The sequence below is a fragment of the Crinia signifera genome, chromosome 7 (assembly GCF_055691185.1).
Source record: "Crinia signifera chromosome 7, ASM5569118v1, whole genome shotgun sequence".
NCBI classification, from domain to species: domain Eukaryota; kingdom Metazoa; phylum Chordata; class Amphibia; order Anura; family Myobatrachidae; genus Crinia; species Crinia signifera.
Genome location: NC_139223.1, coordinates 67950382 through 67963965, shown reverse-complemented (window position 1 = coordinate 67963965; position 13584 = coordinate 67950382). Strand labels below are relative to the sequence as shown.

The following is a 13584-nucleotide window of genomic DNA, read 5'->3' as shown; positions in this document are numbered from 1 at the left end:
GATATTAATAAGAGTTCTTCAATCAAGATGGAAAGCATTTTTAACAGCACTTTTAACTGACTGTATACTTACGGGACAATGTTAAGGAAAATATTCAAGTCATTTGAGTGGAGTAATCATGGACATCATTGCAGCATTTATAATGATCTACCTTGGAGAGAGGCCTAGTCGAGGTTATTGGTCTGAGTTCCTGTCCAGTAGCATGGATAGGGGTTATTTCACTAAGTCCAATTCCTTTGTCCCTTCTAAGCAGGTCAACACGAACATTTAATAACGTTTATAAGGAATAGGGTACAATACCCTTTGAAAGATGAATTGGTGATCGTATCATGAAAAAAAAAAAAAAAAAGATATACTCTGATGTGTGGATAACGTGATATTATTCAAGAGAATTTGTAAGTCAACAGTATCATTCACTAATGGGATACTGTAGGTAACGAATGCAACTGATTGTTGCGTATGCATTAACACACCATTGATGAGTGATAACATGCCTATGTCACCATATGTTTATATAATGAAAAAATCTAAATAGTTACTTTAGAAAATTTGTGAAAAATGATTGTGATTGATATAAGATATCATTATTTTGTTTCAGCAAAATCATAAGTGAGATGAAACCAGATTTAGGTAAACAGAATGTATACACTTTCACTATCAGGAAGAGCCATACAAGATAAAAGCTGATGTAGGATATTGCGACAAAATTGTCACAATGCATAAGCCATATGTTCCGCGATGCGCTGAACAATGTGCAACTAACTTTCAAGGTTTTAAGTTTATCACATGCACCCTAGATTGAAATTATAAATTATTTGAGTTTACACTACATATTAAGGTTCAACATAAAATGTTCCAGAGTTCAAATTTATAAGTTAGGAATAATGGTTTACACCATAGTTCTTAAGTTTGATGTTTTTGTTTTTTTCCTTATGCTAAAACAATATTTACCATATTGGGGGAAATGTGTTTTGAAATGATTACCAATAAAGTTTGAAGGTTTTACTATTTGGGAATAAAAGAAATATGTACCAAAGTTTTATACAATAACCCATGATGAGTTGAAAGGAGTCTTTTCACAGGTTAATACTACAGTTTAAAAGACTTTATTCCGGCTATAAGGAAATATATTCCATTTATCGATTCTCAAGTAAAAATCATATGGATACCACCTTGGCAAATATCTATACGTATGGAAATGGTGGTTATTTGGACAATCAACAAGAGATTATTGACTTTGCACAATTTCTGGACAATGTTACCAAACTTTACAGGACATTTTTAAATATGATGGACATGATCTAAATGCTAAAAGCAATGGACTATTTAACAATACAATCCGGAGAATATTGTTTAAATGTTTGAAATTAAATGTTGTTGTAACTATTTGACTGATAATGTTACAAGTTCCTGATATGAAGGAGAAACATAGAAAATGATATAATGATAGAATACTATAAATGATACATGATAGTCATGGGTAGATCATAGGCCATGTTTCCCAAGAATAGAATAATGATGTTCAGTGACAAAGTTTATTCTTGTGATAAAATACCAATTTTGATAGTGATAGGGAACATGTACACTATAATGTCCCTGATCAAAGGGTGGAATTGTTAAAGGTATATGATTCAAGCCATTCTATAATCATGTATCTCCCCAGCCCTGGATCCTGGTGGACCAGATGACATGCATCTTTTAGTTAACTAATGAAAAATTACTAGGAGTGTCAGCCCGAATCATCAAGTTATAAAACTAGCCACAGCTGCACCCAAGTCAGCTTGTCGTATGGTGGTCGTGGGTGTCACATAAGGAGAGGAGTTAAGCTGTGATGGGGAAGCCAAGACGTGAAGATGTCTTGTTATGTGGTATTGTATTGAATTACATTCTTGTGTATGATGATGAATAAATATTTATATCTTTTATAATACTTCTGGTAAATGTCCTTCTTGCATGGGGATGGCAATAGCACTATGTGGTAGAACACGCTTCAACACTGGTAATTTATGGAACAATTAGCAGTCAACCATATGCTCCCAAATTACATAAATTAGTGGTCCACATAAATTATTCAAACCAAATGAATTTACCCAATTTGTCTAAATGCCATTTTCTGTTCAAGTGTTTAGGAGTAAATTGACAATTGTCATTTGTTCCTGTTGCCAGATTTCCACTCCAACCAGAAAGATTGGACAGAATCGAATAAGACATTAGAAGTAGCCAGTTTTCCATGTACTTTTACACAAATTTCAGAAAATTTTGTAACTGTAATACTTTACTTTTTCCCAATTTGCCAGCTCTCACTCAAGACATACTAGCATGACATGCATTGAAGAAAAAAGAGCATGTAATAGGTCTACAAAGATTAATCTGCAGGTTTTTCTCCCCATACTTAGCACTACCACCCCATAACCAGTTAATGCCCAACTGTCTGTATACCTCACTGCATTACTAACACACAGATCGAAAAATATGCAGATGGGGGAATGAAGTTTATCTTCCACCTATAATCTACCTGGCCCTAGTTGCCTTTGCATTGTGGCATCAAGTTCCAGAACAAAAGTGAAGACTCCTTAATATATTGTAGCGTCTCAGCTACAAATATCTTTTTGTAGCCCATCAAATGGCAAAAAAAAGAGCTTCTATTAACACTTGATGTAGAATTATATGAGCTTTACATTCTAACCCCTCAACATGCCATATGGAAATACTGCTAAAGAATGTCTGTCTATAGATATAAAGATTAAAGGCTCATACCAAACTGACGCTTTGCTATTGATGTTTAATTTGCCTGTAATCAACCTCAAGGCCTGACTTTATATCAGCCTATCTTCCCTCAGGGAAGCTTCCTATTAAACTCTAATACTTGAGAAACACTTAAGCATCTCAAAGCATACAAAAGTAAGGGCCCCACACACAGCACAATTTTCAGGCATTTTCTGAGCGATTTTAACAAATCACTCAGAAAATCCCTGAAAATGCATGTAAATCGCTGTGTGTATAGCCCACACAGCGATTTACAGACGCACCCCCGCCGTTCTGAATCTGGCCAGGATTCAGAACGGACCTGCCTGTCAATCTAGAGCAGTCGCTCAGAAGCTCCTGCTCATATGTGGCCTCGGATGTGAGCAGGGCATTCTGAGCGACGCTGGACGCCGCCCTGATGTCCCACAACGCCGTCGCCCCCCCTTGACACGACGGTCGCCGCCCCGTTCACACGCCGGACGCCTGTCCCAATGACGCACCGGCCACCGCTAGAGCAGCAGGAGACCGTCGCCCCCCCATGACGCCGGGCGCTGGACACCTCAGGACTAGCCGGCCTATCCCGCCGCGACCTCACTCTTCATTATGTGGACGCTGCGGGACAGAGAGGAAGCGACGCTGGACCCTGGAGTTGGTATGTATTTTTTTCCCACTGCACCACCAATGTATTGCCCATCTTGGGGGGGGGGGGGTCCTTCCCACAACCACTGTGCCACCAATGAGATAAATATTCCCCATCGGGAGGGGGGGGGGGGGTGCATAGCCACTGACCACCAATGAATTTAATATTCCCCATCTGGGGAGGGGGCCATATCCACTGGCCAGCAATGTTTATTTATAAGCTGTGCCACCAGCTTTTTTTTATCTATATATGGGAGGGAGGGGGGGTTATTACATATGAACATTAGTGGGGCAGGGGGATGGGATTACACTGTGCCATCAATGTTTTTATTTGCATGTGTATGGGGGATGCAGGCCTTATTGCATAATGGCACGGTGGCACAATGCACATCCCTACTGCCCTCCCTAATGTTCATATGTAATAACCACCCCACCCCCTCCCATATATAGAAAAAAAAACTGGTGGCACAGCTTATAAATAAACATTGCTGGCCAGTGGATATGGCCCCCCTCCCCAGATGGGGAACATTAAATTCATTGGTGCCCAGTGGCTATGCCCCCCTCCCCAGATGGGGAATATTAAAATCATTGATGGCCAGTGGCTGCTGGGAAACAGGTCTGCTTGCAGTAAAAGCTAGAATACTATGATCTGGGATTTCCTGATGTAGACTTGAATGGGTCTGCAGGTCAGAGTTTGACAGGTGACACTCCCCCAGGCTTTATTCCAACCCCTTATTTACATTTTAATACTTTTTTTTATTCCCCTGAAGTTTCTGTGAGACTTGAAATCTCTCATGCTGAATCTGCCATTATGAATCTCTGGCACACATCTGTGTGTGTGTGTGGCTCATTATCTGAAAAATTCAGTTTTAGGGAAATCTCTCGTGCTGAATCTCCCGTTATGAATCTCTGGCACAAATCTCTGCGTATGTAGGCCCCTTAACACAGTGAAACCACAAACTACTGAGCGCATAGAACTAATTACCTTTGATACCATTTTATAACAATTAGTATAGTCACACATCTTAAAGGGTGCCAGTCAGGGTCCCAACAGGCATTTACCCAACATCAGGATCCTGAATGTCAAATGCAGACAGCCAGGTTCCCGACGGCTACCTGCTATTTTCCCTCGTGTGGGTCCACGACCCCCATAGAGGGAGAATAGAATAGGTGGTGAGCGCAGCGAGCCCACAAGGTGCTTAGTTGCGCTCACCATGCTGTCTGAGTCCGGACAGTCGGGCTAATGACTGTCAGGATCCCGACTGTCGGACCCCATTACCACACCCATCTTAAAAACCTACAAAAAGCAGAATTTGTTTGGACTGCATAGAAAATGTGAATTCTGGATCCCTAAAAAACACGTAGGCACACCAGTCTGTACTTCTCTCCCCCATAGAATAAGTGCATTTATTGTATGTGTCCAGTTTACTTCGAATTTGACGGCAGATAAGCCCCTTTTTTATCCTTCAGGTAATCTCAACCCTTTTTAATCCCTATTTCTTTGTAAGGATATTCATATGCCTATCCCAAGCATGTTTAAATTGTTCTACTGTCTTAGCCTCTACCACCTCTGACGGGAGGCAATTCCACTTATCCACTACCCTTTCTGTGAAGTAATTTTTTTCTAACATTTTTTTTCTAATACTTAAAAAATAAAAATGTCCCTCTGAACTATGTTTAAGCCCTTGATATATTTGAAGATTTCTATCATGTCCCTCCTTTCCCTTCTCTGCTCCAAACTATACATGTTAAGATCTTTTAGTCTTTCCTGGTACGTTTTGTGATGTAGGCCATGCACCATTTTAGTTGCCCTTCTTTGTACACTCTAATGTATTTATATCCTTCTGAAGATATGGTCTCCAGAACTGGACACAGTATTCCAGATGAGGCCGTACCAATGACCTATACAGTGGCATTATTACTTCTTTTTTTCTGCTACTGATTCCTCTCCCTATGCAACAAGCATCCAACTAGCCTTCCTCATGCTTTGCTACATTGCTTTCCTGCCTTTAAGTCACTTGAAATAGTGACTCCTAGATCCCTTTCCTCCTCTGTAGTTTCCATTATAGTACCCTTGATACTATATTGAGCTTTTGGGTTTTTATATATTCTGTATGAAAAACAATATAACCGCAAGTATACCACCACACTCATTTCAATGTCAAAATGCAAATCTAAATTTTACTACCAATTCCCAAAACTTTATTTTCATCTACACTTGCTAAACACAGAACAAAATCAGATAAAACATTAGGATTGGCCTTAAAGAATGTATTATAGTACTGGGTTACTTGGGGACCGACGCCGTAAGCCCTATAACACACTTGTAAGTGAAGAGGACGCCATGCTGCATCAGGAGAGCATCATTAACAATATTCAGTGTACACACTAGGCAACATAGTAAAAGGTGTTTGAGTGATCCCTTTTACTATATACTAGCCTAGCCATGGGCAAAGCAATTCATAGAAAGGAGTTGAGACACAAGGCTCAGCTCAGTGAAGTGTGTTGAATCAGTGTCTCGGCTCGCAGGTCACGACTCATTTGGAATTGCAGGCAGAGACACACAGTGCAGGGCTCACAGCACACTCAGGGAGTTGCAGAGTCTCAGCCCCTCAGTATGCTGGCAGAAAGGAAGTAAGACAGTGGCTGGGCTTATGACTCCTATAGGATTGCAGGCACAGAGACTGTGCAAGGCTCACAGACAGCACAGACTTGCTTTGGACTCAGCTGTTACTGCACTCTCCTTCCTCCTGCTGAGCCTGAGGACTCAGGAGGGGCTGAGCCTGCTATGCTATAATGCTGCTGCTATCTCGACTCTTGCAACAGCGCGTGGCATGAATCATGCAATCAGCTTAATGATTCGAATCGTCTGGTCGGGATTGGCATTCGCTGGCCATCTGTACTGTATACCCTAGTGAAGTGGTAGCCAACTTCTGTCCTCGAGAGCTACCAACAGTTCACGTTTTCTTTATCATCTAGCTGGGGCACAGGTGCACTCATTACTGACTGACATTATAAATGATCCATAGGTGGAGCTAATTACTTCACTTATGATTCTGAGAGACCTGGAAAACATTAACAGTTGGTAGCTCTCGCGGACTCAGTTGGCTATACCTTCAATAGTGTGTATGGGGCTTTAAAGCTATGTACACACGGGGCGATTTAAGCCATTATCGATGGCTAAATTGTCACTGAGCTCCCATATCGCCAGTGTTTTGTGTGAGATAAATTGCTAGGAGCGCACTCCCGCAATGGTCGTAGCATGCTCCTGCGATTATGGCTAAAAATTGCTGGTGCACAATACATTGTCCACCAGAGACATCTAGTCAAAGTGAGGTAGACACAGAACAGCTTGCAATTTTCAGCCAAGATCGCTGGTCGCTGATGTAAAGCGATACACTGAGCAAAATATTGCTGAGAGATTTTCAGCTAAAATTACTAAGCGACCATATTGCACTGTGTGTACACGCCATAACACTGCATTATCAGAGCTCTGCCCAGACAGTAAGCGCAAGTAAAAACAGCAAACCCTTCTCATGCACAGAAGACTGGACACAGTATGGTCTACATTTGTTTATTAACCCTTAGTGCAAGATTTAAGAGTTAGCATTGGGTCCCTTCTTTTTGCCAAAGGTGGGCACCACATTGACAAAGCGCCTGTTGTATTGCATGCGTCTCTTTGCCCTGCCAGTCTTCTTTTTCTTCTTCTCTTGCTTGGCAACCTGCAATAAACCACAATCATATTAAAAAGGAGCACCAGGTCTAAAGGTAGGGGGAAAATGAATGCACTGCAACTGAACTCAGTAGCTGTACACATTTGGTACTCCATTAGAATTTATGCAAATCAAACTTGAAATTATATCTTTGGTTTATGTATTTAGAAAAAGATAAATTAAAATACTGTTAATGATTTTTGAATACAATAAAAAAAGTTCAAAAATTATATAGGTGGAAATTACTAAATGGATTACAGATTATAGAATTAGCTTTATGTATTTTCATTATATGACTGTTTGAACTTTGCATCTACTGTGTATATAGTAACGCACCGATACAAATGAGGTGTTTTAGGGGCCTATATACTGTATAATTTTTTAAACATACAATTTTGTTTGTCTTATTTTATAGTTTGTGCCTATGCACAATGCAGGATATTTCCTCCATGGTAGTTGGTGTAAACTCATTTTGAGCATCTACCACTATCTGTATGTAAACTCATTTTAGCCTATGGAGGAATGGTAGCAGGAGAAATACTAAGACTCCATGCCTCGCCTCCGTCGGATGAAGGCCCCAATTCAAGAAAACAGACAATGCACAAGTGAAGTGACAGATACCCCTGAAGCAGTCTTGTACGTATGTGAAAAACTCCAAAAAGTCTCAGAAAGTAGTTGCAGGGATATCGGTTATCTCTATCACTGTCCCAGCGTGTTGGGAATCTTTCATTAAAAATTACAATACCAACTAGGGAGGGGAGGGGGGGGGGGGGGTGTTTCTCAATGCCGGGTCACAACTGTCGATCTGTCCAGACAGCCAGGGCCCTGACATTAACACACAAGCTGTCGCACCCCTTAGTGTCAGTCCTCCCTCACCTATACACCAATGGGGCATATGCCTGTCCTCTACATGTCCCAAGAACGTTTATTGTTGCCTAATGTTCAGTGGGGCACCAAGTTATTAAACTCATTAAGTATACACTGTATACTTATGTACTGTAGACAGTCGCAGTCCCCCCCCCCATGCATCATTTCTAGTAATGCTTAATATTTTTCTCTCCCCCTGCTCTTATCTTTCTCTCCTCTTCCTTAAAGAAGCAGTACTATATTGATTAAAGAAGCAGTACTATATTGAATAAGGTGTACAACATAACTATCATTTTTATATAATCCAATCCTTTAAGCAAGTGTGGGACACAGAAACATAGAATTTGACGGCAGATAAGAACCATTTGGCCCATCTAGTCTGCCCCTTTTTTTTCACCCTTCAGGTAATCTCAACCCTTTTGAATCCTTATTTCTTTGTAAGGATATTCATATGCCTATCCCAAGCATGTTTAAATTGTTTTACTGTCTTAGCCTCTACCACCTCTGATGGGAGGCTATTCCACTTATCCACTACCCTTTCTGTGAAGTAATTCTTTCTAACATTTCCCCTGAACCTACCTCCAGCTTCAGTGCATGTCCTTGTGTTCTATTACTTCTTTTCCATTGAAGAAAGTTTCCCTCGTACAATGTTAAAACTCTTGATATATTTGAAGATTTCTATCATGTCCCCCCTTTCCCTTCTCTGCTCCAAACTATACATGTTAAGATCTTTTAGTCTATCCAGGTAAGGTTTGTGATGTAGGCCATGCACCATTTTAGTTGCCCTTCTTTGTACACTCTCCAATGTATTTATATCCTTCTGAAGATATGGACTCCAGAACTGGACACAGTATTCCAGATGAGGTCGTACCAATGACCTATAAAGTGGCATTATTACTTATTTTTCTGCTACCGATTCCTCTCCCTATGCAACCAAGCATCTGACCTGCCTTCCTCATTGCTTTGTTACATTGCCTCCCTGCCTTTAAGTCACTTGAAATAGTGACCCCTAGATCTTTCCTCCTCAGTAGTTTCCATTATAGTGCCATTGATACTATATTGAGCCTTTGTGTTTTTGAGTCCCAAGTGCATCATTTTGCATTTTTTAGAATTAAACTGTAGTTGCCATGCTCTTGACCAATTCTCAAGTTTACTTAGATCAGCAGTCATTTGATTTACCCCTGCTGGTGTGTCTACTCTGGCATACTTTCCCTTCAATACCATTTACAATGTCACTAACAAGATATTAAAGAGCACTGGTCCAAGTACAGATCCCTGGGGTACTCCACTGGTAACATGTCCCTCCATAGAATGCACTCCATTTACTACAACTGTGTTTCCTATCCTGCAACCAGGTTCTTATCCATTTAATTGTTTTATAATCCAATCCCACACTTTCAAGTTTATTTAGCAGTCAAGTGTTCTACAGAGTACTATTCTACAGAGGTAAATGGACAACATAAAGCCTCTATTCTACAAACGTGTACAAAGCAGGACCTGGCCAGATACAAGTGTTCAAACAGATGAAGTATTCAGGCATATACCACAACAGAGCACATGCACCATTATGAACAAGTATTAATAAATAAAAGGTTAGAGAACACACCTTTGGAGTCTGCCCTCGTACTTTACCAGCACGAGCAAGGGAACCATGGACTTTACCTGATGAAAGAAAACACTTTGTCAGACAGAAATGAAAACACAAAATTACCAATGCAAGTCAAGTTATTAATTCACTAAGTAAACCACAATAGGGGGGAAAAGTGTGATTAACTAGTTATCTCTCGTGTAGCAGTAGGAACCTACCTCCCAACAGACGTGCAGCTACATCCAAGGTGTTGAGGTCACACACCCCACTCTGGATTAGGGTGGCTTCATCAGACAACGGGGCACCAGCAAGGAGAAGGACTTGGTCTTCAGAGGGGATTCCTTCAAGGGAGAAAATCTGACCCTAAATAGGAAAGAAACACACAGACCATTTACTTTCAAGTATTAATGCAAATTTATTCCAACTGACCAGCACCACATGACCGATTCAGTTGGTCAAAAAGATGATAGGAAAGCCAAACCTACGATGGAAAATTAGGTCCTGGTATTGAGTTGTTCTAATAAGTAAATGTCAGCCCATCCATATATATCTGTACTCATACTTGGGGGAACATGAGGCGGAGCCCCCTCCACTGAAATCACACTATTTACAAAGAGCACACTCTTCCCCAAAGAATGCAGTTATACTCTGCCCCATTCTCCTGGTCTCTAGCAGTGAAGACCTCGAGGATGCGGCAGGAGATATCGCTGTTTTGAGTTTAGAACTTGCAGCCCATGGCCACAAAGCACTTCATCAGGTATTTAAACTCAAACAATGAGCCAGGCCACCATCCTCACCCTGTAGCTCATCTGCACAACGGGAGGTGCTTCGATGGCTCAGAGGAGATTGGGACAATGTCACTTAGTTTTAGGGTTAGGACATGGCTTTTAAGGGGCCACTGGGCTGTACAACTGTAGGTGGCAACCATTTCTGGTCCGAAAACAGATTGTGCACAGCGTAATCCTAAAAGTCCTGATTGTAGGCACCAATCACAGTGCATTTACCGCAAAATCCTGGGATCAACGTCCTTAATTGTAGAACATAGTAAGACAGACTGAGCGCAAGATTTCACCTTCAATGCATCCGCTTACAAAATCTGCTTATTTCTAAATAAAGCCAAATTGGATTGTTTTCACCATAGGCTTACCTTTATCTGGGACACAGTCTCCTGGCCAGACACCTCAAGGGTGTGCAGATTCTGGGCTCTCACAAAAAGCTGCATGGTTTCAGCTGCAATGATAAAAAACCATGCGATCAGGAAAATGAACCACCACGAAAACGTGTAGTTGATTATAAAGCAGATTAAGGGTGGTAAGACTTAGCTGACTAACTTGTCTTTAAGGGAATATGTCCTATACACTTAAGGTGCCCATACACTTTGCGATTACCGCATGAGTTTGGAACTTTTTAGTTTAAAACGCATTGCACGCAGTTCTAATCGCACCGTGTTTATGTTGCGCCTGTGATGCGGTACAATATTGTATAGTACAAAAACTATGTGCAGCAAGTACTTTTTGTACTAGATCGCAATGTGATATACCTAACACATTAGGGGACTATATACTATAAAAAAAAGTTAGTCGCATCGCACAGTACAAGTTACACATCGCATACAGTGGCAAAATCGCACAGCACCATTGTAAAGTATAAAACGCAAAGCACACTATCGCAACGTGTATGGGCACCTTTACTCTGTGGATTAAAACTAATACACCTAATATCTAAAAGGCAGGTGATTCTATACATAACGATATATTAGTCTAGTAAGTATTACCAGTATATTTAGATAGGATCTGTAGTATATTTGCCACTTCCCTGTTCTAGGTGTCATAATGCATGCAATATGTAGATCAAAGTGCTGCAGCAATCTTGATATGAGGGAGGACAGGAACGTTGATAACTCAGGAATGGCAGGTGTGCCCGAGTTACCTGTCAGTAAGCTGCAGAACTAACAGCAACTGTACTACTGTAATTATGGGTACACAATGACAATATTAACAACCAGGCTGAAATCCCTTTTGATTGCTCATACACACTGGGAAGATTGAAGCCCCATACACAATAGGGGATATTGCTGAGAAAGTTGCTTTTAAGGGTGATCGTTCACAATATCGTCCAGTGTGTACACTCAGTATGGTTAACATTGCACACGCCATTAATGATGATTGATGTATTCTGAACATGCAGGTGAATCTGGCTATATAACCAAACGTTTACATCACTGAATGATATAGGCGGGCGATATCGTTCAGTGTGTACGTTCAATATTGGGACCTGTGCACAATGTTACTTATATTGGTTGCCCTCCCTGTCATTTAGTGTGTATGGGGCTTTATTGAAAGATGGAGCCATCAGGGTCTCATTAATATGCCCTGGGTTACAAGCAATATCTCCAAAGTGGCCGTGCAGTATGGCCAGCAGGAAGCTATTGCATGTACACACAAATCACATATACTGTACACATTGTATGTGGCCGATGTCATTTCCACCATAACAGTATTGTGCCTACATTGGTGTGTACCAACCCCAGGATACAAAGGGCACAACCAGCCCCAGGTAAACAGTGACAGGCAAAGGTGGGGGTCATGTAATGTAACACAGCCACATGCTAGTTAGTGTTCGGTATAGTAAGAGCAGCGGTGGTAGCACGCATGTGATGTGTACACCCGCAACAGCACATGGGGCAGCGCTATGCAGCATACGACGACGTGTTCGTTTACTGGCCGGACAAGTGCCCGGGGTGGAGGAGCCCCACCCCAATGCGGGGCAGCTGCCAGGCACACACGCCGACCCGGCCGCACTATCCCCGAGCTGTGAGACATGGAAACCCAGGTACAACAACACGTGACCGCCTCCCAGCTACGGCGAGCACACGCAAGTCACCCCTATAATCCGCCAGCACATCGCAACCCGGTACACCACACCCGGACTGTGCGAGACGCGCGGGGAACCCCCTACACGCTGCCTGATCGGGAAACCTCTCACCGGCAACTCCGCGTCTCTCAAAATGGAGGAAAGGAAAGAGGAGGGAGCCGGGGCGCGCACGCACCTTATAAAAATGCGTGAACGCGCACGTAATGACGATACCCGCCGGATCTACGCACTGTACAAAGAGTGTGACGTTGCGAGATGGGACGGCATATATTACACACAGGAGGGGAGTGCGCGAGTGCTGCAAAAGTGCAAATCAGTCAGGGACTGCCTGGTGCCTTACTGCCTGTCACAGTGACTAGGATAGACAGGGAATGCATCTGGGCCTGTTACTGACAGCTCCTCCGTCTCCTCATTATTGTATGGTGGGGGATACGGGATCCTGCTTGTCACTGACGTGCATGCCTCTGTATCCTCCCGAATGGCTGCTTGAGGGATTAGGGTGTATAATAGTGTGGCACATTGGTGATAGTAGAACAAGCTTGCCGAGTAGGCACATTACAGTGGAGGGTTATGGGCCATACACACATAGCGATGTGTGCAGGGCTACCTAGCTATGCTAGGTCGGGCTGTGCTGCGCCGCTATCGCATAGCACACAGAGCTGACAGCCCACAAACAGAGCGAGCTGTCAGCTCTGTGTGCTAAGCGAGCAGACAGCGCCAGTGTTCTCCGGTGGGAGAACCCTGCCGATGCCGAGATTGATGGACACTGTCCATCAATCTCGGCTAGCGATAAAGACGCGCGGGGACGCGCACTGCTGCCGATATAGCCCCCACACATACACCGATGTGAGGGCATTTGCTAAGCGACTTTGCCAAACTAAGCAAAATCGCTTAGAAAATGCCTTAATATCGGCATGTGTGTAGGCCGTATTAGTGTGCACAGTGCGGGAAGGTTAATAGGTGTCATCCAGTGGGGCAGTAAATTGTAGTGGGCTAAAGGACCTTCCAGGGCCAGGGGGAGGAGCAAGGCCGGGAGGCTTGCTCCTTCACTATCCACGTCACCACTGGTTGCCTTTAGTAACCAGGTGGCAAGCGGAGTGAGCCACTGTGCCCGAAGCGTGGCGAGCGAAGCGAGCCCGCAAGGATCTGTTTGGGACT

General features: G+C 42.6%; 1 protein-coding gene across 1 annotated transcript; it reads right to left on the bottom strand.

Moving 5' to 3' along the window:
* Positions 1-6944: 6944 nt before the first annotated feature.
* Positions 6945-12647, bottom strand: FAU (FAU ubiquitin like and ribosomal protein S30 fusion). Its single transcript, XM_083153288.1, has 5 exons — positions 12538-12647; positions 10700-10782; positions 9771-9915; positions 9571-9626; positions 6945-7106 (listed from the first exon to the last, which is right to left on the bottom strand). The coding sequence occupies exons 2-5, from the start codon at positions 10772-10774 to the stop codon at positions 6981-6983; spliced, it is 402 nt and encodes a 133-aa protein (XP_083009414.1). The 5' UTR covers positions 10775-10782; positions 12538-12647; the 3' UTR covers positions 6945-6980.
* Between the last annotated feature and the right edge of the window lie 937 nt (positions 12648-13584).

What these genes read in the sequence shown, in the direction of transcription:
- FAU (XM_083153288.1), bottom strand. Translation starts at nt 10,774, where the DNA reads ATGCAGCTTTTTGTGAGAGCCCAGAATCTGCACACCCTTGAGGTGTCT. An exon ending in AGACTGTGTCCCAGATAAAG is followed by an intron (nt 9,916 to 10,699) that starts GTAAGCCTATGG and finishes TTTCCTATTTAG; the next exon opens with GGTCAGATTTTCTCCCTTGA. An exon ending in TACGAGGGCAGACTCCAAAG is followed by an intron (nt 7,107 to 9,570) that starts GTGTGTTCTCTA and finishes GGTTTATTGCAG; the next exon opens with GTTGCCAAGCAAGAGAAGAA.